Genomic DNA, 22,120 nt, shown 5'->3' on the forward strand with positions numbered 1-22,120 from the left:
GGAAAGTTTTCATTTTCAGTCTCCATGGTGAAAAGGGGATGAGGAGTTTGGGGAACTTTTCAGTGACAGGACGAGGAGCGATGGCCATAAACAAAGACATAAGTTGCACCTCAACACGAGGAGGAACTTCTTTCCATGAAGGGTGGCAGAGCACTGGGACAGCCCCAGGGAAGGGTGGAGCCTCCCTTCTCTGGCGACATTCCAAACCCACTTGGATGTGTTCCTATGTCACCTGCTCCAGGTGACCCTGCCCGGGCAGGTGGGATGGAGCCGGTGATCTCCAGGAAGGCCCTTCCAACCCGAAATTTTCTGAGAGCTGGCGAGGGCCACCTTGCCCCCTCCCAATCCTATCCCCACTTCCCCTGAGCTGGACCGGTGTGGGGGTGGGGTCAGAGCCATTTTTTGGGGTCCCGTGGGGGACAGAGGCGCGTGACACGGCCGGTGGCGACCGCACAGAGTTTATTGAAACACCTCCAGCACAGCACAGGGATGCTCGGGGACGGGGAGCCGGTTGTTGTACAGCGTGCAGGGGGGACACAGAGACGGGGGGCAGGGGGCGGGCACCCCGGGGGGGCCGCACGCAAGCGCCATGCTGCCGACGGCTCATGCGGGGGGCGGCGGGTTGGGGAGCACAGGGAGAGGGGGGTTCAGTTCCGTTCTCCCCTTTCCCGGCTCCTCCGGCTGCCTCCGGGGCCGCGGATTCGGGCGGTGCAGGATGGCCGAGCAGGGTGGGACAGGACACGGGGGCACGCCCAGGGTCCCCGCACCATTGCAGCCCCGCGCCGGCAGGAGCGGGGGTCCCTGTCTGAGCACCCGCCGTCCCCGGGAGCAGTTCAAAACCGGGGGGGGTGCTTCCAACATGTCCCTGAACCCCCTGGAGTGGCCGGGGAGCCCCAGTCCCGGCTGGCAGGGCCGGGGCTCCCTGGGAGCTGTGCGAACCTGTGGCGGGGGGATGCGGGGGACACCGGAGGGGAAGGGGAGGTGGGGGGTCCCGCAGTGGCTGCGCGGAGCAGGGCAGAGCACGGGGCTCACGCCAGCGAGGATGCTGCTGGTCGGCCAGCCCAGAAGATGAAGGCTTCCTCCCTCGGGGCGCACAGCGGCTCGGGCTCTGCCTCCTTGCTGGGCCAGCGTCCCATCGGCTCCTTGCTCGGGGCGCCACCCGCATCCCCTGAGTCCACCCGTGTCCTCCACCCACCAGCGTCCGTAGGAGAAGCTCCCGCGGCAAGCGCCCGTCCCCCTGCCCGGCCCTGCCCGCCTTCGCCCCTTAACGCCCCACACTGATGTTGCACGTCTTGCAGCTGGGGTCCTTTTTGGCGTTGGCGGTGGAGAGGCTCATGAGCTGGTGGCCGCTGATCTCCCCCAGCACGCCGAGGCTCAGGTCCACCGGCTCCGTGTAAATGACCTCCAGGATGCTGTCCTGGGCGTGGCGGTACACCAGCTCGCCCTCCTCCACGCAGCACGTCAGGAACTTGTTGGAGGAAATGTCCAGCTGGGGAAGGCGCTCCCGGCAGAAGAGATCCCCCGAGGAGCCCTTGGGCGCCAGGACCAGCACGACGTAGTGGTAGGCGGTGTACATGCAGTAGAAGTCCGCGAAGTAGAGGTTGGTGTTGGGGTTGAAGAGGCGCTGGGCCGGGATTTGGAAGCGGTACCGGCCGTAGGGCGAGTCCTGGGGGGGCTGCCCGGTGTTGAACTCGGTGTTGCAGCTGAAGAAGATGCCGTGCAGCATCCCGCTGGTGGGCGAGCCGTGGCTCCCGCTGTTGTCCTTCAGCGACGGCTTCATCACGTTCCCGCAGTGCATCCTGCCACGAGGAGGAGGAGGAGGAGGGACACAAAGACAGGCACAGGCAGGGTCAGGGAATGCGTTCTGGGGGTGGGGAGCGTGGGGAATGGGGCTGGGGGTACCTGACGTGCTGGAAATACTCCTTGTGCTGGTTGCGGTAGAAGACGGAGAAGCGCAGCATGCGGCCGGCGATCAGCTCCGCTTTCTCCTGCAGCTGGGCCAGGTGCTCCTTGGCGTAGTCTGGGGACAGGCACGGGGACATCAGGGCGTCTCCATCCCCCTGCAGCAGCCCATCCCTGCCCGCAGCTCCCCGCACCTCCTGCCTCCCACTCATCAGCTGCCGCTCCAACCGGCCCGGCTTGTGCCAGCTCCCGGCATCGCCCCCGTCCTCCTCCGGGCTCCCAGCTCCCAGCGTTTCCCCCATCTTCCCGGAACTGGCCCCGTCCTCTCTCCGTGCTCGTGGCTCCCGGCATCACCCCCGATCTCCCTCGTGCTCCCAGCACTGACCCCATTTTGCTCCCAGCTCCTGGGGTCGTCCCTGTTCTCCCTCCCTGCTCCCAACACTCCAGGCATCATCCTCGTCCTCCCTCTGAGCTCCCTCTTCCCCCTTCCATCTCCCAGCTCCAGGCATCAGCCCCATCCTCCCTCCTGGCTCCCAGCTCCGGGCATTGCCCCTGTCCTCCTCATGCTCCCGGCTCCCTGCATTGCCTCCATCCTCCTCCCATCTCCCGGGATCGTCCCCATCCCCCGTCCCAGCTCCTGACTCCAGGCATCAAATCGCGTCCTCCCTCCTGGCTCCCAGCATCGCCCCCGTCCTTCTCTGAGCTCTCGGCTCCTGGGTTCGCCCCCATCCTCCCTTCGGGCCCCCGGGAACGCCCCCATCGTCCCTCCCGGCTCCGGGCCGCGCGGGTCCCGCTCACCCCCGGTGCAGAACTCCACGGTCTCGCTCCAGCCGGACACCAGGTACTCGCCGTCGCTCTGTTTGACCGCCGTCTGCACGGCCACGCTGTACTCGGTGCGGGGGCTCAGGAACCAGTGGCCCCGCACCGTCATGGGCAGCGGCACCGCCTTGGCCACCAGCTTGGTGGGGACATCCTGTGCCGAGCGGTGAGGGTCAGGGGGGACAGCATCTCACACCCCCCCCCCCCCCCCGCACCCGCGCCCTGCATCCCTGCCCCGCACCGCGGGGATGCTGACGGGTACCACGCACCCCAAAATATCCACCGACACCCCCCCAAACACCGTGGTGACGCGTCTCGGGCTGCACCCCCTGCTCTGTCCCCACAGTGCTCCCCCGTCCGTGTCCCCGAACACGTCCCGGCTGCGGTGGGGACACAGGGTCCCCAAGGTGGGGGTGGTCTCGAGGACCCCGCGCTCCCGGTGGCATCTCGCGGTGTCAATAGGCCACGGAGCAGCTCCGCAGTGCAGAGCCGTTTCTGTGGCAACGGCGGATGCTGAAGTCGGGAGATAGAGGGGAAAAAAATATCCCACCCCCCACCCCCCCACCCCTTATTATTGGGGAGGAGAGAAAAAAAAATAATGTTAAACATTAAATAGCATCACCGTGGCAACGGCGCTGCTAAAAACGGCCCGAATTAGTGACTCGCAGCGCGGGGAGGGGGAGCAGGAGCAGCTCAGCTCCCCCGCGGGGGCTCAGCGGGGTCCGTCACCCTCCGATCCCCATCCCAGTCCACTCCGCCAGCGTGTCCCGTGAGGGGAATGACCCAAATTCAGCACTAGAGAGGGCTAAAAGCCAGTTCCTCCCTCCCAAGCCCGTCTCCTCTCCCCGGACTGGGGGTCCCGCGTCCTCCCCCAGCTCACCCGGTGCTTGAACTTGTTGGAATTCTTGTTCTCCTTCTTGTTGAGGTCGATGAAGTAGTGGGTGACCCTCTCCAGGTCCCCCTTCTCCATGGCCCAGGAGATGCGGAAGGAATCGCAGGTGATGTTGTTGATCTCGATGTTTTTGGGGGTGGAGAGCAGCTCCATGGCCGGAGGGGCTGAGCTCCTGCGAGGCACAGCGCGGGGTTTTGGGGGGCGCCGAACCCCCTTCTCGCTGCCCACGTCGGCAGCTGCCAAGGCCGCCCGCGGCGGAGCAGATGGCACCGGGGTGGAAAAGCGGCCGGGAGCCAGGAATAGGCAGCGCAGGCAGGAGCAGGCAGCGGGACGCCGGGAACAAGCCCGGTCGGGTGCGGGGGCCCCGGCCGCTCCCCCGGGTGCCGCGGGGCCCCGGCGCGACGCCAGCGGGCGTTTCGGGGTTTGCTCAACACCGGGTGGGGAAAGAAAAACAAGGGGAGAGTCGAGGGAGTTGCTGAGAGAGGGGAGGGTTGGACGCAGGCACTGGAAAAGCTGGATCCGCCTTTGCCCCGGCCCCGTGCCTCAGTTTCCCTGCGCTCCAGGAAGGCGCTCTGGAGGCGGGCGATGCCGGCGGAGGGGGGACACGGAGTCACATCCACGGCACGGGAACGGGGGGCTGCTCCGAGGGGGGCTGGAGGAGAGGGGTGCCCCCCACCCTTCACTCCAGGTTTGTGCGGGGGCAGCCGCGGACGCCAACGTGCCACCGCCCCCTCCGTGTGCCCACGGCCACCCACGCCGGGCTCAGCCGTGTGTGCCCCTGTCACTCGGCACCCACGGCCACCCACGGCCACACGTGTCCCCCCCCCATCTGCGCAGACCCCCAGCCCCCTCCTCTGCACCCCCAAGCCGCTGTCACCCCGCGCGTCCCCCCCCGTCAAAGCCCTCGGGCACGGCAGAAGGTCACCGCGCTGGGGACAAGGTGCCACCTCGCTGCCCCATTCCCGTGCCCGGCGGTGGCGCAGGAATTCTGCACCGGGATTGTGCCAGCTGGATCGTGTCACCGCGTCCCCGTGTCCCCAACACCTCGTGTCCCCTAAGAGCCCTCAGCGACTCCGCGACCCCGCCGTGTCCCCCGGCCCCTCGAGCATCCCTCAGCGATGCCACGGGGATGTCGCCTCAATGCCACCGGGATTTGGTGGCTGCTCCGGTGTCACGGTGCCGGTGAGGCCCTTACCTGGCCGTGCCGGGGGGCTGCCGGGAGGCGCGGGGGTGCCGGTGGAGCGGCAGGGCAGGAGAAGGGAAGGGAGGGCAGGACAGAAAGCCCCGGCGGGGCTGATCCGAGCCGGAAGGACGGAGGATGCCGGAGGGATCGCGGTGGTACCCGGCGATGCCGCGTCGCTGCCTGCGGCTGATGCGACTGGGATCCTCCCAGCCAGCTCGGAAATAGCAAACACCCTCCAGAGGAGGGAGAGAAGAAAAAAAAAAAAAAAAAAAAAAAAAGGGGGAAAAATAGATATCCAAGGAGCTGGGAGAGAAGGGGGGAGGAAGGAAAAACCTCCCGGTTCTGCCAATGGGATGGAGGGATGCGTGCGGCGTCAGGTGATGGAGGCAGAGTGGGATGTGGGTGCAGATTGGGGGTGGGTGGTGGGCATGTTCTGCCTGTTCCCCCCATTTTTGGGGCCGGGGAGGGGAGGGTGTCCCGGTTGTGCCGCTTGCGGGACAATGGGAACACCCCCTCCGGGCCCCAAAATTGGGATGGATGAGGTGCGTGGGAATGCTGGTACCCACACAGGACCCCTGCGGGAATGGGGGTGCAGAGCCCGAGGGAGGAGAACGGACGGACTTTTTGTTTTGCACGTAGTGAACACCCTTCTTGAGGGACAAAGCTTTTTTTCGGGTGGGCGGGTGGGAGAGCACCCCAAAAATATCGTTGCTCCCCAAAATTTCTGCGAGGGGGTGCACACGCATGAACCCCCTCTGTGGAGGTGCCGCCTGCTTGTGAGGCTGCAGAGGACCTCGAGGGAGTGATTGCACTGCAGGAACGCCGTGAGAGTGTTAAATCAAGGGCTGAGTGACCCCCCAAAAATGTCCCCCCAGCGCTGCCCCCCTGTGCCCAGTCCGGAGAACAGGGCACTGCCCGTCACAAAGATGGCACCGCCGCCTTCAAACAGTGCTGGCCAATGCCAACCACAAAGATGGCGGCTCCTTGCCAAGCCCGCCGTGCCCTCAGCAAAGATGGCCGCAGCAGCGTCGCCTCAGGGAGGGCGCGTCGTGCGTGACGCATGCGCAGTGGGGGCGGCGAGCCCGTGGCTGCCCGGGCAGGGTAAGGGGCGGCGTGGCGGGGGAGGCGGGAGGAGTTTTGGGGGGTCCAGGGGGTCCTGAGGGGTGCGAGGAGAGGGGTGAGACCCCTGGGGAGCGGAGGGAGAGTGGGTCCTGGTTGGGGGCGTATGGAAGGGTGAGAATGCCGGGGAGAGGGGGGAGAGTGGGTAAAAGGGGACAAGGAGGGGGCTGAGACCCCTGGGGAGGGGGCGCAGGGGGGGCCTGGGAGTCTGAGACCCCTGAGGAGGGGGCTGCGAGCGGGTTCTGTGGGGTGTGAGTGGGTAATGGGGGTCTGAACCCCTGAGGAGTGGGGGCAAGGGGGTCCTGAGGGGAACGGGGGGGACTGCGACCCTTTGGGAGGGGGGACGAGTGTTTGGGGGTGTATTAGGGGGCTGAGAAAGCTGGGAAGGGGGGGCACAAGTGGGTCCTGGGAGGTGCAGCGGGCACACGAACCCTCAGGGGAGGGGGCTACACGTGGACCCTCTTTGGGGGTGCAGGGGGTTCATTATTGGGGTGTGTGTATGACTGAGCCCTGTTTGGGAGCACAGGGGGTTCGTTTTATGACTGAGCCCTGTTTGGTGGCGCAGGGGGTTGGTTATTGGGGTGTGTGCCCTGTTTGGGGGCGCAGGGGGTTGGATATTGGGGTGTGTGTATGACTGAGCCCTGTTTGGGGGCACAGGGGGTTCGTTATATGACTGAGCCCAGTTTGGGGACACAGGAGTCCCCCGGGTGTCCCTGAGCATGTCCCCTCCCCGCAGGATGGCCGAGGGGGGCTCTGGCAGCTCCGGCTCCCCGGGCAGCCTCCGGCCGGGGCTCCCGGGGGCTCGGGGGGTGCTGGGCAGACGCCCCGCGGCCCCCCCCCTCAGCCCGGGCCGCCTGCCCTCCATCCGCTCCCGGGACCTCACCCTGGGGGGCGTCAAGAAGGTGAGTCCCACCCCCCTCAATCCCCAAATTGGGGTCACCCAGTGTCCTGCCCCGGCAAGGATTTGGGGGTGTCTGTTGAGAGACCCTGGAGGGGGGTTTTGGGAGTGATTTTTTTTTCTCTCTCTGTTGTTGCTCACAGAAAACCTTCACCCCCAACATCATCAGCAGGAAGATCAAGGAGGAGTGAGTGGCCTTGGGATTGTTTCCAGAAGGGGCAGGGGCGGATTTGCCAGCAGTGGGGGGGTAAAAAGGGGGGTACAGGGATGATTTGGGGCCTGGAGCATCTCTCTAAGGAGGAGAGACTGCGAGAATTGGGCCTGGTTGGTCTGGAGAAGGGAGGAGTGAGCGGGGAATCCCATTGATCCATATAAATACCCCAAATGTCCATGGAAATGTCTCAGATACCCATACAAACATCCCGAACATCCACGTAAATATCTCAGGGTGATGTCCAGAGGTTCCTTCCAAAAAACTCCGTGTGCTGGGAGGGGCTTGGGGCAGGGCTGGGGGTGATGTGGCACCTCCTCGCCCCGCAGGCCCCGGGAGGATGTGACAGTCAAGAAGGAGAAGAAGGAGCGGGAGCGGCAGCGGGATGGGCACGGCCGGGGCCGGGGCCGGCCCGAGGTCATCCAGTCCCACTCCATCTTCGAGCAGGGCCCTGCTGAAATGATGAAGAAGAAAGGTAAGGGGAGCTTCCCTCTGGGTTTTGGGGGGAAGATCCCTCTTGGGGTGACCCTGGGCTGCTCCTCTGTCCCCCAGCAGGCTCCTGGGACAAGACCGTGGACATGTCCGACTTCGGCCCTTCCCACATCATCAACATCAAGAAGGAGAAGAGGGAGACGGACGAGGAGACGAAGCAGATCCTGCGGATGCTGCAGAAGGATGATGTCAGTGGGCATGGAAGGGGGGTGACTTTGGTGCCACTGGGGCGGTGCTGAGTGTCCTCTGTGCCACCAGGGGTCCCCTGTGCCACTGGGGCGGTGCTGAGTGTCCCCTGTGCCACTGGGGCGGTGCTGAGTGTCCCCTGTGCCACCGGGGCGATGCTGAGTGTCCCCTGTGCCACCAGGGGTCCCCTGTGCCACCGAGGTGGTGCTGAGTGTCCCCTGTGCCACCAGGGTGGTGCTGAGGGTCCCCTGTGTCACCAGAGTGGTGCTGAGTGTCTCCTGTGCCACCGAGGGTCCCCTGTGCCACTGAGATGGGGCTGAGTGTCCCCTGTGCCACTGGGGCGGTGCTGAGTGTCCCCTGCCTGTCCTCACAGTTCCTGGATGACCCGGGGCTGAAGAACGACATCCGGAACAAGCCGGTGCAGCTGCCCCTGGCCCACTCGGGGTGGCTCTTCAAGGACGAGGTGGCAGAGCAGGAGGACACCCAGCCATGGCTGCCTGGATCCAAGGAGGAGAAGATGGAGCTGGACCCACCAGCGGTGAAAGGTGGGCTGGGACGGGGTGGGGACGCAGCGGGGACGAGCTGGGGGTGTCCCTCTTTTCCTCATGCCCACGCACCACCTCTGCAGTGAAGGAAGAGCCGTGTGAGGAGGATCCCAAGCCGGCACAGCCCAAGGGCCCCCCCGGATTCCCGCGGGATGTGTCGGCGGCTGAGCTGCTGCAGAGGCTGAGCCTGGGGGCCGAGGAGGAGCTGGTGTTCCTGCAGCTCCCCGACACCCTGCCCGGGCAGCCCCCCACCCATGACTCCAAACCCATCAAATCCGAGCTGCACAACGAGGACGGGCAGGTGCTGGTGGTGAAGCAGGAGAAGAGCCAGGTAGGGGCGCTGTGGGGGCGTCCCCTCATCCCAGGGTGGGATCTTTCCCCTGCTGTGGTGTTGTCTCCCCCAAGCCCATGAGGATGTCCCTCCATCCCGTGATGTCCTTTCCACCCTGTCCTGTGGTGTCCCTCCATCCCGTGGTGTCCTTTCTCCCACATCCCGTGATGTCTCCCCCTCATCCCATGGTGTTGTCTTCTCCCAGTCCCGTGGTGACTTCCCTGCTATCCCGTGATGTCCCCCTTATCCCATGGCGTCATCCTACTATCCTGTAGTGTCCTTTCCCCTCCAATCCTGTGCTGTCCCCTCATCCCATAGTGCTGTCCCCTCAATCCCGTGGGGTGATCCCAGTCCCGTGGGGTGATCCCAATCCTGCAGTGTGATCCCAGTCCCGTGGGGTGATCCCAGTCCCTCTGTGCCATGGCAGGAGGCAAAGCAGGCAGAGAACACCTGCACCCTGGCTGACCTCCCCGAGGGGCAGGTGGGGAAACTGCTCATCCGAAAGTCGGGAAAAGTGCAGCTGGTGCTGGGCAAGGTGACCCTGGATGTGACCATGGGCACCCCCTGCTCCTTCCTACAGGTAAAGAAGGGACACTGGGCCCCGATTTGGGGGGGTTTCACCCCAATAACCCCCCAAGGGGGTCGTGCTCCTCTTGGGCATCCCTTCCCTGTGGTAATGGTGGGGAAGGGTCCTGCTGATCCCCTCTGGGGACATCTCCGGGCTCAGCATTGGAATCTCCCAGGGATTCCTGTGGCACTGGGCTGCTCAGGGTGTTTCTCCCCCATGGAACAGGAGCTGGTGTCTGTTGGCATCGGGGACAACCGGACAGGGGAGATGATTGTGCTGGGCCATGTGCGGCACAAGCTGGTCTGTTCCCCGGATTTCGAGGCTCTCCTGGAGCACCGGCACCGGTAGCCCAGGGGGTCCCGGCCCCCCAACGCCCAGGGATGGACCCTCAGCCCCTCCAGATGTGCCTTTGGGACGTGGGGAGGGGGCTCATGCAGGTGTGGGTGCAGAGCCAGCTCCCACCTCCTCCCAGCCCCGCAGGGTGTCCGGCTGTGTCCCCCAAACCGGCGGCTTCCCCCCAGTGCCAAACGGGGATCTCGGGATGTGTGGGACCGTGGTGTGTCCCCCAGCTCTGTGGACATGCTGCTGGGAGCAGGACACAGGTCCTGAGGGAAAAACCTGGAATAAAACCTCTTTTCCCCCTGTGTGGGGCTGCTCAGTCTTGGTCTGTCACGTCTGCTGAGCCCTGTGAGGCATTGGGGTCCCTGCTCACGTTGATCTCCCACCCCATCCCATCATTAAACCCCACAACATCTGGCCTTACCCTCCCAATTCCATATTATCCCCCACTCCTGCCCCATCACACCCCATCCTTCCCATCCCATCCTACCCCCACCTACCTGTCCCATTTTACCCCTCCAGTTCCTTCTCACCCCCCCTCCTGCCCCATCCCATGCCCTGAATTCCATCCTAACCTTCTCCTGCCCATCCCACAATACCCCCGTTCCCGCCCCATCCCATTTTACCCCCCGAACTCCATTTTAACCCTCCCGTGCCCGTCCCATTTTACCCCCCAATCCCATATTACCACCCCACCCCTTCTCGCCCCGTCGTCGCATCCTTTCCTCCCGTCATGCCCACCCACTCTTTTGCATAAGCCCGCCCCCTCCCCGCGTGACCACGCCCCCTCTCCCCTTTCCCGCGCTGCCCTCAGCGCCCCGCGCCCTCTCCGCCAGGAGGCGCCGCGGTATGGGCGTGTCCTCAGGGGGGCCGTCCAATCAGCGCCGCGTCCGCGCCTGGGCGGGGCCGCGCGTGCGCTCGGGGCGGCGGCGGCGGCGTGTTCGCGGCTCCGGACGCGCCTCGACGGGGCGGCCATGGACCCGCCGCGGCCCTTCTGCCCGCCCCGGCCCGGGCCCGGGCCCGGCTCCGCCGTCCCTGTGGCGCGGGGGCTCCGCGGGCTTCGCGGGCTCCGCGGGCTCGCCGCCTCCTCCCCTCGTCTGCCTTCTCCCGGTCCCGGCCAGCCCCGACTGCCGTCGTCGCCGTTTCCCGCGCTGTTCCGCCGGCTGGGCCTGGATGAGCGGCCTCTGGAGAGGCCCCTGGGTAGGTGCCGGGGCGGAGGGGGCCAGCCGAGCCCCTTTGCCCGGCTCACGGTGCCCCTGCTCCCGCAGGTCGGGGCGGTGCTGACGATGGGAAGGCTCCGGCTCCGCCCGGGCCGGTGCAGCAGAAGGAGGAGGACAAGGGGGCAGCGCTGGCGGCGCTCCCCACGCGTGGGCAGTGAGTCCCCCACACCCCGAACCCTCAGTGCCCACCCTCCTCTGGGTCCTCCTTCATCTTCCGTGTCCCTCCTGCCCCCTTCTGTGTTCTGTCCTCATTCCTTCTCCCCTTCCATCCCCTCTGTCTCCCCCTGCCCCATATATCGACCTTATTCCCTCTGTCTTCCCCATCTCCTCTGTGCCTCCTATCCCTTCATCCCAAATACTGGGTGTTTTGAGCCCCCCAGGCTGCTGTGGGGCAGGAGGAGGGGGATTTCAGGGGCTCGGGGTCAGCGCTGGGGGTTTGCACACCCCCGGTGTGTCCCCAGCGTGTCCCGGGGCTCACCCCAGCCCTCTGTGGGGACGCAGGATCCTGTGGAAAGGCAGAGGGGACGCGCTGCCCACCCAGCCTGGAAGAGCTGCTGCTGCTCCCACCCCGTGCCCACCCAGCCCCCAGCCCTGCCCGACGCCCGTGCCCACCCCAGAGACCCCCTCGGCTGCTGCCAGGCCGTAAGTGATGCCCCCCAGCCCCACCTTTTGGGGTCCAGGTGCTGCTGGGTCGCTGCTGACCCCCTGTCCCTCGCAGGACGCAGGGGACGAAGCCGGTGGGAAAGGGAGCCACCGTCCCCGTGGGGCTGAACTTTGTAAAGATCCACTGCCAGAACGAAGCCGTCTACCAGTACCACGTGTCCTTCAGGTGATAATGGGGGCCGGGGTCCCCCACATCCCCTCGAGGGTCCCCCACAGCTCCTCGAGGGTGAGGTGTCCCCAGGTGTCCCCTCTGTGTCCCTCTTGCTGTCCAGGCTGCCGTGAGGTGGAGCAACGTTGTGGTGGCCCCCAGCACAACGAAGAGCTCTGGGTTTTCACCTTCAGGGGGGATTTTTGGGGGGCTGAGCGAGGTCGGGGGGGGGGGCAGAGGAGGGAGAAAAGCCCCTGTGTGCCCCCAGCCCCGAGGTGGAGTGCAGGGGTGCCCGCCTTGCCATGCTGAAGGAGCAGCACGCCGTGACCGGGGACGTGATGGCCTTTGACGGCTCCATCCTCTTCCTGCCCATCCAGATCCCCAAGGTAAGGGGTGGGGGGCTCTCACCCGGTTTGGGGGAACAGGGGAGCCCCTGTTTTGGGTGGGAGAACCCCCTCTGGCCCTGCCAAAGGTCAGCCTGAAGGCTCGGAGGAAGGGCGACGGGGAGGAGATTTCCATCAGCATCCAGATGACCAAAGTCCTGGAGCCCAGCTCGGATCTCTGCATCCCCTTTTACAACGTGGTCTTCCGCAGGTGAGAGGCCAAAGAGACCTTCCCTGAGCTCCAGGGAGGAGATCCCTTTCCTCCTTCTTCCTCCCAATCCTCATCCACTCCTACTTCCTCTGCCTTTCCATCCTCAGGGTGATGAAAATCTTAAACATGAGCCTGGTTGGGAGACATTTCTTTGAGCCTGCCCAGGCCACCACTCTACAGAAATACAGGTGGGTGCTGGCACCTTCCTTCCCACAGGATCATCCCTGTTTCCCTGGCAACCTGGAAGATGGGAAGTTTTCCCAGGTCAGCCTGACTTTGTAGCGGCTGTTTTGAGAAGTTGGGAGCTGGGAAACGAATCCCTGAGTTTTGGGTGTTCCTTGGTTAACCCGGGCCTCTTTCCCCCTGGGTGCAGCCTCCACATCTGGCCGGGATACGCCGTCAGCATCAGGAGGAAGGACGGAGGGCTCTTCCTCATGGTGGACGCCATCCACAAGATCGTCCGCAGCGAGTCCATCCTGAGTGTGATGTGAGAGAAGCGGCAAAAAACCCCCAAAATTTTGGGGACAAAAGTGCTGCAAGAGGTGCTTCACTCTTGGGATGGCACAGGAAGGGAGCGTTCCGTGCCTCTCCTCTTTTCCCAGGCAAACCATCCATGCCCAGGGCCAGAGGACGTTCCAGGACGAGTGCACCAAGCAGCTGGTGGGCAGCGTGGTGATGACGCGCTACAACAACCGCACCTATCGCGTGGACGACATCGACTGGGACAAGACCCCCAAGGACACTTTCACCCTGGCCAGCGGCCAGGAGATCACCTTCCTGGAGTACTACAGGTGAGCGGGAGCTGCTGGATCATCCCCTGGGAATGGGAAGGGCTCCGTGCTCGGCACTAATCCAAGGTGAGGGAGCAGGAGCAGGGAGGTTTTGCTGCCCACGGCAGGGGTTTGGGACTGGGCGTTCTGCAAGTTCTGTTCCAAACTGAAATTCCAGGGTTGTGTGATGATGCTGTTTTTCCAGCAAGACCCACGGGATCACCATCAGGGAACTGGACCAGCCGCTGCTCGTCCACAAGCCCAAGGAGAAGCTGATGCCGCAGGGGAAGGTGAGCCGGGCACGGAGATCCACGGGCTGCTCTGGGCTCCTCCAGCCCCTGGGGAGAGCAGGCATTCCCAGACCCTGGAATGCTGACCGTCGGTGCCTGTCCCTCCCTGCAGCGCCAGCTGGACTTGGTGCTGCTCGTGCCAGAGCTCACCTTCCTCACCGGGCTCTCCGACCTCCGGAAGAACCGTCGGATTCTGAAGGTCAGAGCCTGCCTCATCCCCATCTTCCCCAAGGGTTTGGAAGGAACCCCAAGCCCTCCTTCACCGCTGGGTGTTCCAATGCAGGACGTGATGTGGGAGATGATCCAGAGCCCCCAGCAGCACTACAAGCGCCTCACCAGCCTCCTGCGCCGCATCCGCGACACCCCGGAGGCTTCCCGGGAGCTGGGCCGCTGGGGGCTGCGCCTGGACACGGATATCTACAGGGTAAGGGCTGCAGGCCTCCCAGCCTTCCCCCCTGGGGCAGCGGGGGCAGCTCCGGAGATTCCTGCTCTGCCCAGACCCAGGGTCACATCCTGCCCGTGGAGCGCATCAACCTCCGGCACCGCTCCTTCCTTCCCGCCGAGGACGTGGGCTGGCACCGGGAGGTGGCAAGGGAAGCGCCCATCGTCGCAGTGAGCAGCAGCAGCCGTCTCTCCCACCCCTCACCCCTGGTTTGGGAAGCTTTGGGATGGGTTTTCCTGGGCCGCTTCCACGGCACAAACCCTTCCCCTTGTTTGTGTTGGATTTGCGCTCCGGCGCGTTTTTTTCCGAAGGAGCTGGAGGCATGTGGCTGTGGTGTCTGCTTTCCCCACCTCGTCCCAGGGTGGAGGGAGCCTTTCACATGCAGGAATTGGATGGAATTCTGTCCAAAATTCTCTCCTTTCCAAGATTCCCCTCTGTGCTCCAGATTTCTCTTGGGCCACGTTTCCCTCCCCCAGATTCCCCTCTGTGCTGTAGGTTCCTCTTGGCCCGATTTCCCTCTCCCATATTTCCCTCTCCCAAACTCCCTGCTGTGCTCCAGGTTCCTCTAGGCCCACTTGTCCTCTCCCAGATTTCCCCCTGTGCTCCGTAGGTTTCTCCCCTCCCAAACGGGAACGCGCTGCGTGCGTTGGGAGCCGCAGGGACACTCCCCAAACCACGGCCTGTCCTGGCTTCTCTCCCAGGTCTCCTTCGATTCCTGGCTCCTGGTTTATCCCAAGCGGCTGCAGCAGCTGGCCAGGGACCTGCTGGGGACCATGAGGAGCAGCTCTGGAGCCATGGGAATACAGGTGGGACAGCCCATGGTGCAGGAGCTGCATGATGACCGGATCGAGTCCTACGTCAGGAGCATCCAGAGTTCTTTGGGAAGCCAGGTGAGGAGTGGGGACATCCATGGGGGGATCACTGGGAAGGTGAGATGGGAGCACCTGGAGAAGAGGAGGCTCAGGGGGGATCTTATTTTTCCCTAAAAATCCATGACAAGAGGGTGAAGTCAGGTGGGAGTTGGGAACAAAGCACAGGACGAGAGGGAACGGCCTCGAGCTGTGCCAGGGAAGGCTCAGGTTGGACACCAGGAGGAATTTTTTCATGGAAAGGGTTGTTAGACACAGGAAGGGGCTGCCCAGGGAGGGGGTGGAGTCCCCTGGCACGGACTCCATGTGGATGTGACACTTGGGGACGTGGGTTATTGGTGACCTCAGGTTTGACTCAGTGATCCAGGAGGGCTTTTCCGACCTGAACAATTCCACGATTCCCCTCAGGACAAGGTGCAGATGCTCCTGTGCATCATCCCCAGCGGCCGCGACGACATCTACGGGGCCATCAAGAAGCTTTGCTGTGTGCAGACCCCGGTGCCCTCCCAGGTGGGTTGGCACCTCCATTCCTGGGAATCCATGGCTGTCTCCAGCCTCACTTTTCCCTGTTTTTTGCCTCTCCATAGGTCATCAACGCCCAGTCCCTCACGGGCCATCCTGGCAAGATCAGGAGCGTGGTGCAGAAAGTTCTGCTGCAGATCAACTGCAAGCTGGGCGGGCAGCTCTGGGGGGTTGATATCCCACTGGTAAGGCAGGAAAACCCTGGGAAGAGGCTTGGGATGAGCCTGGAAGCTCTGGAGAGGGTGAATTATTGTGGGCACGGGCTGGATGAACCGTCTGGAGAATCAGGGTTGGCTTCTCTTGGGTCCGTGTGAGTCCCTTGGGGCTGGCGGGATCCGAGCCTGGGGGTGTCTGTCTTATCTCTAAATCCCACCTGGCTGTTCTTCCCTCTTCCAGAAGCAGCTGAGGGTTGTGGGCATGGACATTATCCCTAAATCCCAGCTCTTTTCCCCCCTCCAGAAGCATCTGATGGTTGTGGGCATGGACATTATCCCTAAATCCCAGCTCTTTTCCCCCCTCCAGAAGCATCTGATGGTTGTGGGCATGGACATTATCCCTAAATCCCAGCTCTTTTTCCCCCTCCAGAAGCATCTGATGGTTGTGGGCATGGACATCCACCACAGCAGGAGCCCAGGGATGCGCTCTGTCATCGGCTTCGTGGCCAGCATGAACCAGTACGTGCCTTCCTGCGCGAGGGAGGGGAAGGTGTTTTCCTGCTCTGCCCCGGGAATTTGCAGGATATCCCCTCCCAAAATCCCCTTCCCTGGCCGGGAAGGGGGTGAGGGTGCTGCTGTCCCTGAGCTGCTGCGCTCGGCGAGGTGTTTGTGTCGGGAATCTCTGGGGAAAGGGCTGGGAATGCTGAGCCAAGGGGCCGGTTTGCGGTTGCACAAGGCCTGGGTGGACTTTGCCTGGTGCTGGGGGGGTTTCCTGCTGCTCATTCCCATCCTCTGATCCCATCCCCAGCATCCTCACCAAGTGGTACTCCAGGGCGGTTTTCCAGATGCCCCACCAGGAAATTGCCGACAGCCTCCGGCTCTGCCTCTCCCAGGCCCTCAAGCGTTTCTACGAGGTGAGGCCCACCAGAAACACCCTCCTGTGGTTCCACGTCCCCTCAAAACAAAAGGGAAAAGCTCCCAAACTTCCAGCCTGGGTACGTGCAGGGAAGCAAACCTCCCAGGCAGCCTTTGGACTGGATGTGGAGCCGGCACAGCTCATCCTTATCTCGGGGATCAGTTTGCTCCGAGGGAAGTGCCACGTTACAGCTCCCAAAGGCCTGTCCCTTGTCCCCAGCGTGAGAAAAGCAGCCTGTGACAGGGCAAGGGCCAGGAAAAAATCCCAGCTCGTGGGATGTTCCCAGAGAAGCTGTGGCTGCTTCAATCCCTGGAAGAGTCCAAAGCCAGCTTGGAGCACCCTGGGATAATGGGAGGTGTCCCTGCCCATGGCAGGGGCTGGAATGAGATGATTTTAAAGCTCCTTCCAACCCAAATGAGTCTGGAATTCTGTGATTAGTACAAACACAGCCCTCCCCAAACCCACCCTGAGCTGCACTTTTGGGTCCAATTCCCAGCTCCATCCCTGGACACCCAAACTCCTCCTGAGCAGGGAACATTTTCCCACCTCCCTCAGCCAATCCTGTGCATGGCAGGGAGGTAAAAACGAGCTGATTTTCCCCATTTCCCCCCCAGCTGAACCACTCCCTGCCCATGAAGATCGTGGTGTACCGAGACGGGGTGTCCGACGCCCAGCTGGACATCGTGCTCAAGTACGAGGTGCCCCAGCTCCAGAAGAGCTTCCAAACCTTCCAAAATTACCAGCCCAGCCTGGTGGTGGTGGTGGTGCAGAAGCAGCTGAGCACCAACTTCTACTGCCTGACAGGAGAGGAGTTGGTGTCCCCTCCCCTGGGCACCGTCATCGACCACAGCGTCACCAGCTTGGGACGGTGAGAGGCTGGGAGAGCTGGGATGGGGTAAAAAACACCCTGGGAAGGGAGAAAAAACACTCCCAGAGGGGGAAAAAAAATAACCTGGGTGTAAAAAAAAAATGGAGGGGAAAATGCCCCAGGGTGGAAAAAGAAATCCACCCTCGGTGCAAAAAAAAAATGGTTGTAAAACCACCCCAGGGTGCAAAATAAAAAGGGTTGTAAAAATAGCCCAGGGTGCATAAAGAACTTCCTCAGGGTGCAGAAAAACCTCGCAGGGTGCCAAGGAAATTGTTTGAAATAGAACCCGGGGTGTTGGAAAAAACCCACCCCAAGGTGTAAAAAAAAATGTGTAAATGCCCTCCAAGGTGCAAAAAAGAAAAAAAAAAAAAAAAGCTGTGAAAATACCATAAGGTGTATTATAATTTGTTGTTTTTATAAAATAAGATGCTCTGGGGTGCACACACCTTGAGTGCAAAAAAAAAAAAATGGTTATAAAACCACCCCAGGGTGCAAAAAAAAAAAAAGAGCCCAGAGTGAAAGAAAGATGGTGGTAAAAGCATCCCAGGGTGCAAAAGAATCCCCGTGGAGTGCAAAAACCCTTGGGGCTCAAACCCACAGTTCTGGGGTGTCAAAAATAAAAGCCCAGGCTGGAGTTCAGAGCTCCCTGAGGTGCAAAAATGCTCATTTTGGGGTGGAAAAAGAATAAAATTGGGGTTTGTTTTGCCTTTCCAGGCAGGATTTCTTCCTGCTGGCCCATCACTCCCGGCAGGGCTGCAGCGTCCCCACGCACTACATCTGCATGTGGAACACGGCCAACCTCAGCTCCGAGCACCTCCAGAGGTAAGGGGGGTCCTGAGCCCCCCAAAATCCGCCCTGGAGGGGGGCAGAGACCCTCAGAATCATCCAGGGAAAAGTGCAGGGATCCCAGAGTTCCTGAGATCCTGCAGGGCCCCCAAAATATTCCAGAGACAAGAGCAGGAATCCCAGAGCCCCCCCCTCCAATATCCCACAGAAGAAAGAGCAACCTTCCTTCTGTGGAAAACCCCCCAGATTTGGGGTTTTTGGGTAAATCAACCCCCTGGAGCAGTTTTGAGGGGGGCCGGGTCCCTGTGCAGGCACTGGGCTGAGCCTGCTGCTCGTACTGGGTGAACTGGGAGGACGTGGATGAGGCGGATCCCGCACCTGGGTCACCCCATTCCCAGCCTTTGGGTAAACGCACCTGGAGGCGGGTTCCGGGATCTGTCCCCACTCCCTGCAATGCCAAATCCCAATTCCCTCCCTGTCCCAAGGACAGGAGACACCTGGGAGCAGGTTCTGGGAGGGATCTGAACCTGGATCCATTCCCTGGAATCCCAAATCCCATTTCTCCCTGTCCCAAAGAGAGGGACACCTGGGAGCAGTTTCTGGGAGGGATCTGAACCTGGATCCATTCCCTGGAATCCCAAATCCCATTTCTCCCTGTCCCAAAGAGAGAGACACCTGGGAGCAGTTTCTGGGAGGGATCTGAACCTGGATCCATTCCCTGGAATCCCAAATCCCATTTCTCCCTGTCCCCAGGCTGACCTTCAAGCTGTGTCACCTGTACTGGAACTGGCCGGGCACCGTCCGTGTCCCTGCCCCCTGCAAATACGCCCACAAGTTGGCGTTCCTGGTGGGACAGATCCTGCACCACGAGCCCAGCGCCCGCCTCAGCGAGCAGCTCTTCTTCCTTTAACCTGCCAGGGCCGGGAAAACCGGGATTGCACCCGGAAAACCGGGATTGCGCCCGGAATTCTGCTGCTGTTTGCCCCCCCCCCCCCCAATTCCCTGTTTTGGTGTTAATTTATTCGTTGTTTGTTGGTTTAGAGGGTGCTGGGGATTGCAGCCGCATCCCAGGGCTGTGGGTTTTTGGGAATTCTCTCCATGTGGGGATGAACCCAAAGGAATAAATATCCCGCTGGCCTCCAGCCCTCCCAGTGAAGGGGAGTTGAGTTAATGAGCCCCAAAAGTGCTGCTGCTCCCACAGCTCATCCCCGTGCAGGTGCTGGATGTAAATCCCAAGGATTTTGGGGTGGGTTTTTTTTCCCCCCCAGTTTCTTGCATTTCCATGTAGGTTTAAAGTTGTTTTCCTGGGCTTTTTCAAGCTGCTGTTGAACAAACCAGCTCCAGTCTGGCCGGTTCTCCCGTCCTTGAGGAGTCACTGGTTTTCCAAGGAGAATTCTTTGTGGATTCAGGTCGTTACCCCAGGGAAAGGTTTTGAGTTTTCACCTATTTTAGGTGCTTTTTTTTTTTTTTTTGCCTTCAGTCGAAGAGAAGTTGGAATTCTCTGATTTTTCTCTTCGCTGTAACCAGTTTTGTGGTTCGCTCGAATAAAGTCATTGCTGACAGCTGCTCCCTCGTGGATTTGGGGGGATGCTGGGCTGCCCCTCATTCCCAGGGGGACCCCGGGATGGAGCAGGGGGACACTGAGGGGGGGTCACAGCAGTGGTGCCACCACAGCTGTCACCTTGTGCCCTGGGTTAATCATTTATCCCCGTTTATTTGCCAATGCCGGCGGACTTTGGCAGCCGTGGCCCAGCCTGGGATGGGATTTCGGAGCAGATCTCGGCCCTGGGGGTGCTGGGTTGGGGGTTTTGGGGGTCCCCTAGCTCTGCCTGACTCCTTCCAGCAGCTTTTTCCATCCCAGCTCTGCCTTCTCCTTGTCCTTGACAGTTCCTTGGCACCGGGAGAGGAGCCAGGATGGGTCTGGCTACCAGGATTTGTCCCCCCCGAACCCCCTCAGGCTTTTCCAGGGGGTCCTTGGGGTCCCCCAGCCCCACCTGAAGGGATGTTTGGGGTGCTGTGTCCCCTTGGGAAGGGGTTGAGGGGCAGTCAGTGCTCCCAGGGGCTGTTTGGAGGGTCCTTGGGGTGCCTTGTGCCCCTAAAAGGTGTTTGGGGAGGTCCGTGTGGTGCCCCCATGGGGGTGCTGGGGGTTCTGTGGGGTCCCTGTGGCTCTGGGGGGTCCCTTGGAGGGGTTCTCGGGGTCTTGGTGCCCTCAAGGGTGGGTGTTCAGTGGCTTCCATGGGATCCCAATAACCCCTGGGTGGGTTTTTGGGGGATCCCGGTGCTCCCGGGGTGTTTGGGAGTCCCGGTGCCCTGGGAGGGGTGTTTTGGGGTGATCCCAGGGCATGTTTTGGGGCAGTTTGGGGGGTCCCAGGTGGCATGTTTGGGGGTCCAGGGTGGGATTTTTGAGGGGTACCGGGTGGGATTTTTAGGGGTCCCCGTTGGGATTTTTGAGGGGTCCCGGGTGGGATTTTTGGGGGGTCCCGGGCGGCATTTTTGGGGGATCCCGGGTGGGATTTTTGAGGGGTCCCGGGTGGGATTTTTGGGGGATCCCGGGCGGCATTTTCGGGGGTCCCGGCGCTGCGCCGCGGAGGAGGCGTGGCCTGAGACTGAGGGGGCGTGGCCTGAGGCGGTCTCAGCCAATAGGAGCGCTCTCCGTCCCGGCGGCCGCGCGTGCGCCCTGCACGGCCCCGAGCAGCGGCGGCGGGAGCGGAGCTGAGGTAGGACCGGGATGGACCGGGACGGGCCGGGACGGGCCGGGATGGGCACGGCAGCCCTGCCATGCCACAGGGAACAGGCTGCGGGGACGGGCCGCCCAGGGGAGGGAGGCAGCGGGCCGGGGGGAGCGGGCTGGGGCCGGCCCCGAGCCCCGGATGGGGATGGGGGATGCAGGGGAGGATGCAGGATGCAGGCGAGGATGCAGGATGCAGGCGAGGATGCAGAGAGCGGCTGTTTAGGGTTTGGGACCGGTCCTAAGGCCTGGGGACAGCCATGGGGGCTCGTTTTGGGACAGCCCGTGGGGTCTGCGGCGGGTGAGGGTGCAGGTAGAGGTGGGGTCTGAGGTGGAGCACCCCGTTATGGGGTGCAGGACTCAGTTTTGGGATGCCGGGCCCAGTTATGGGGCCTGACACCACCAGTGGAAGCTCTGGGACCAGGCAGCGGCGGTGGGATTGGGCAGGGCCTGGGGGGCAGCAGCAGCTCCGGTGCAGGGGGCACGGGGCAGGACTTTGGGGTCCGTGTGGGGTGCGATGCCCGGGGTATCTCTGGGGTATCTCCGGCTTTCGCTGCCCATCTGCCCGCCCCCGGGCCTGCGGGCTGGGGCCACGGGAAAGGAGCGGACAGAACCGTCCGGAGGCTCCAGGGGTGTCCCTGACCCAGGAACGTGCCCGCTGCCGGCCCCGGGACGAGCCGCAGGTCATGGAAAACCTTCCCTGCTCCTCCTGGAAACGCTCCTTGCCGCAGGACACGTGGAGCGGCGTTTGCTCCGGAAGGAGCTCGGCGGCCGCTGGCTCTGACCGCCCGGGCAGGAGCAGGACGGGTCCGGGGGGGGATGGAATGGGGGGGTCCCCGCTGTCCCCCTCCCTCCCTCCCTCCCTCCCTCCCGTCCAGGTTTGCGGCAGCCCGCTGTCGCCGTCCCCGCGCGGGATTTCGCGGAGCGGCTGGCGCGGGGCTGACGTCGCCGGGGTCATGCTCGGCCGTGCCAGCGGTTCTTATTCCCGGCGTCACCTTCCCGCTCGGAACGGGGGGAGGGATCCGCGTGGGGATAGCGGCCGGGATCGAGGATCTCCGGGAAGTGAAGCCCGGGGAGTTTGGGAAAGGGTTTGCCCGGCCTTGGGAGCTGCCCGGTGCTGTCGTGGCATCGCTCCCGGCCACATCCCTCCCCGGGCATCGGTCCCTTCCCGTGGCAGCGGTTTGTCCCCGTGCCCCATCCCGAGGAGCGATAAAGTAGGTCAGGCGCTGGCTCCGGGCTCCGGGAGCGCATCCCGGTGGAAGGACGCCCTTGAAGGTAGCGAGCAGGAGGCCGGGGGGCTCCGGGGGTACCGCAGCTGGCGCTGGGGATGGCGAGGGTCGGCGGTTTTTTTTTGGTGTTTGCCGCATCCCGTTTGTCCCGGGACGCTGGGCTGGGTGTGCTCGGCACCCTCCTGCCTTGCCCTGGGATTCCAGCAGGTCGGAGCCCCTCGGGATTGTCCCTCTTTGGGCCCTTCTCTTCCCCAGGGGCGGCTCCTCCAACCTCGTTTTGCCCTAAAACGGAGCGAGCCCGTGCAGCTCCGGCCGCTGCCCGGCTCTGCCCGCTCAGCGCTTTCCTTTGGCAGCTGGGCGAGAGTTGAGGTCCGGTTTTCCACCCTGGGCGTATCCGGCTCAGCCCGGCTTTGGGAGAAACCCCCGGCAGGGATT

At 62.9% G+C, this 22,120-nt stretch overlaps 3 protein-coding genes across 6 annotated transcripts; 2 read left to right on the forward strand and 1 right to left on the reverse strand.

Moving 5' to 3' along the window:
* Positions 1–442: 442 nt before the first annotated feature.
* LOC136302845 (phytanoyl-CoA hydroxylase-interacting protein) lies at positions 443–5,029 on the reverse strand. The gene is made up of 5 exons (XM_066206434.1): positions 4,809–5,029; positions 3,602–3,785; positions 2,701–2,875; positions 1,903–2,020; positions 443–1,799 (listed from the first exon to the last, which is right to left on the reverse strand). Exons 2-5 carry the CDS (start codon positions 3,764–3,766, stop codon positions 1,265–1,267), a joined length of 993 nt encoding a protein of 330 aa, XP_066062531.1. The 5' UTR covers positions 3,767–3,785; positions 4,809–5,029; the 3' UTR covers positions 443–1,264.
* A 789-nt stretch (positions 5,030–5,818) lies between these two features.
* On the forward strand, positions 5,819–9,593 carry LOC136302798 (DNA-directed RNA polymerase III subunit RPC4-like). 4 transcript variants are annotated; one of them, XM_066206345.1, is made up of 9 exons: positions 5,819–5,897; positions 6,652–6,817; positions 6,957–7,000; positions 7,354–7,499; positions 7,577–7,704; positions 8,076–8,247; positions 8,331–8,578; positions 9,006–9,158; positions 9,372–9,593. In XM_066206345.1, the coding sequence occupies exons 1-9, from the start codon at positions 5,857–5,859 to the stop codon at positions 9,492–9,494; spliced, it is 1,221 nt and encodes a 406-aa protein (XP_066062442.1). In that variant the 5' UTR covers positions 5,819–5,856; the 3' UTR covers positions 9,495–9,593. The 4 variants fall into 4 exon arrangements, with proteins under 4 accessions (XP_066062442.1, XP_066062443.1, XP_066062445.1 ...); XM_066206346.1 differs by having other exon boundaries at positions 7,580–7,704; XM_066206348.1 differs by lacking the exon at positions 5,819–5,897 and adding an exon at positions 5,938–5,973.
* Positions 9,594–10,771: 1,178 nt separating this feature from the next.
* On the forward strand, positions 10,772–18,725 carry LOC136302694 (piwi-like protein 2). The gene is made up of 20 exons (XM_066206184.1): positions 10,772–10,859; positions 11,167–11,347; positions 11,424–11,534; positions 11,785–11,902; positions 11,989–12,110; positions 12,218–12,298; positions 12,484–12,597; positions 12,713–12,901; positions 13,086–13,170; positions 13,283–13,369; positions 13,454–13,594; positions 13,669–13,782; positions 14,314–14,502; positions 14,890–14,991; positions 15,069–15,188; positions 15,589–15,677; positions 15,967–16,072; positions 16,689–16,942; positions 17,657–17,764; positions 18,482–18,725. Exons 1-20 carry the CDS (start codon positions 10,772–10,774, stop codon positions 18,636–18,638), a joined length of 2,556 nt encoding a protein of 851 aa, XP_066062281.1. The 3' UTR covers positions 18,639–18,725.
* The last annotated feature ends 3,395 nt before the right edge of the window (positions 18,726–22,120 follow it).

The sequence above is a fragment of the Chamaea fasciata genome, unplaced genomic scaffold (genome assembly GCF_029207755.1).
Source record: "Chamaea fasciata isolate MVZ Bird 193981 ecotype frontalis unplaced genomic scaffold, bChaFas1.0.hap1 SCAF_30, whole genome shotgun sequence".
In the NCBI taxonomy this organism is placed as follows: Eukaryota; Metazoa; Chordata; class Aves; order Passeriformes; family Sylviidae; genus Chamaea; species Chamaea fasciata.

Coding starts and splice junctions, on each gene's coding strand:
- LOC136302694 (XM_066206184.1), top strand. CDS start 10,772: ATGGGAAGGCTCCGGCTCCGCCCGGGCCGGTGCAGCAGAAGGAGGAGG. Junction 11,535..11,784: donor CAGTACCACGTGTCCTTCAG/GTGATAATGGGG, acceptor GTGTGCCCCCAG/CCCCGAGGTGGAGTGCAGGG. Junction 15,189..15,588: donor GGGGGGTTGATATCCCACTG/GTAAGGCAGGAA, acceptor TTCCCCCTCCAG/AAGCATCTGATGGTTGTGGG.
- LOC136302845 (XM_066206434.1), bottom strand. CDS start 3,766: ATGGAGCTGCTCTCCACCCCCAAAAACATCGAGATCAACAACATCACC. Junction 2,021..2,700: donor CGTGGAGTTCTGCACCGGGG/GTGAGCGGGACC, acceptor GCCTGTCCCCAG/ACTACGCCAAGGAGCACCTG. Junction 1,800..1,902: donor GAGTATTTCCAGCACGTCAG/GTACCCCCAGCC, acceptor TCCTCGTGGCAG/GATGCACTGCGGGAACGTGA.
- LOC136302798 (XM_066206345.1), top strand. CDS start 5,857: ATGCGCAGTGGGGGCGGCGAGCCCGTGGCTGCCCGGGCAGG. Junction 7,001..7,353: donor AGCAGGAAGATCAAGGAGGA/GTGAGTGGCCTT, acceptor CTCGCCCCGCAG/GCCCCGGGAGGATGTGACAG. Junction 8,579..9,005: donor TGAAGCAGGAGAAGAGCCAG/GTAGGGGCGCTG, acceptor GTGCCATGGCAG/GAGGCAAAGCAGGCAGAGAA.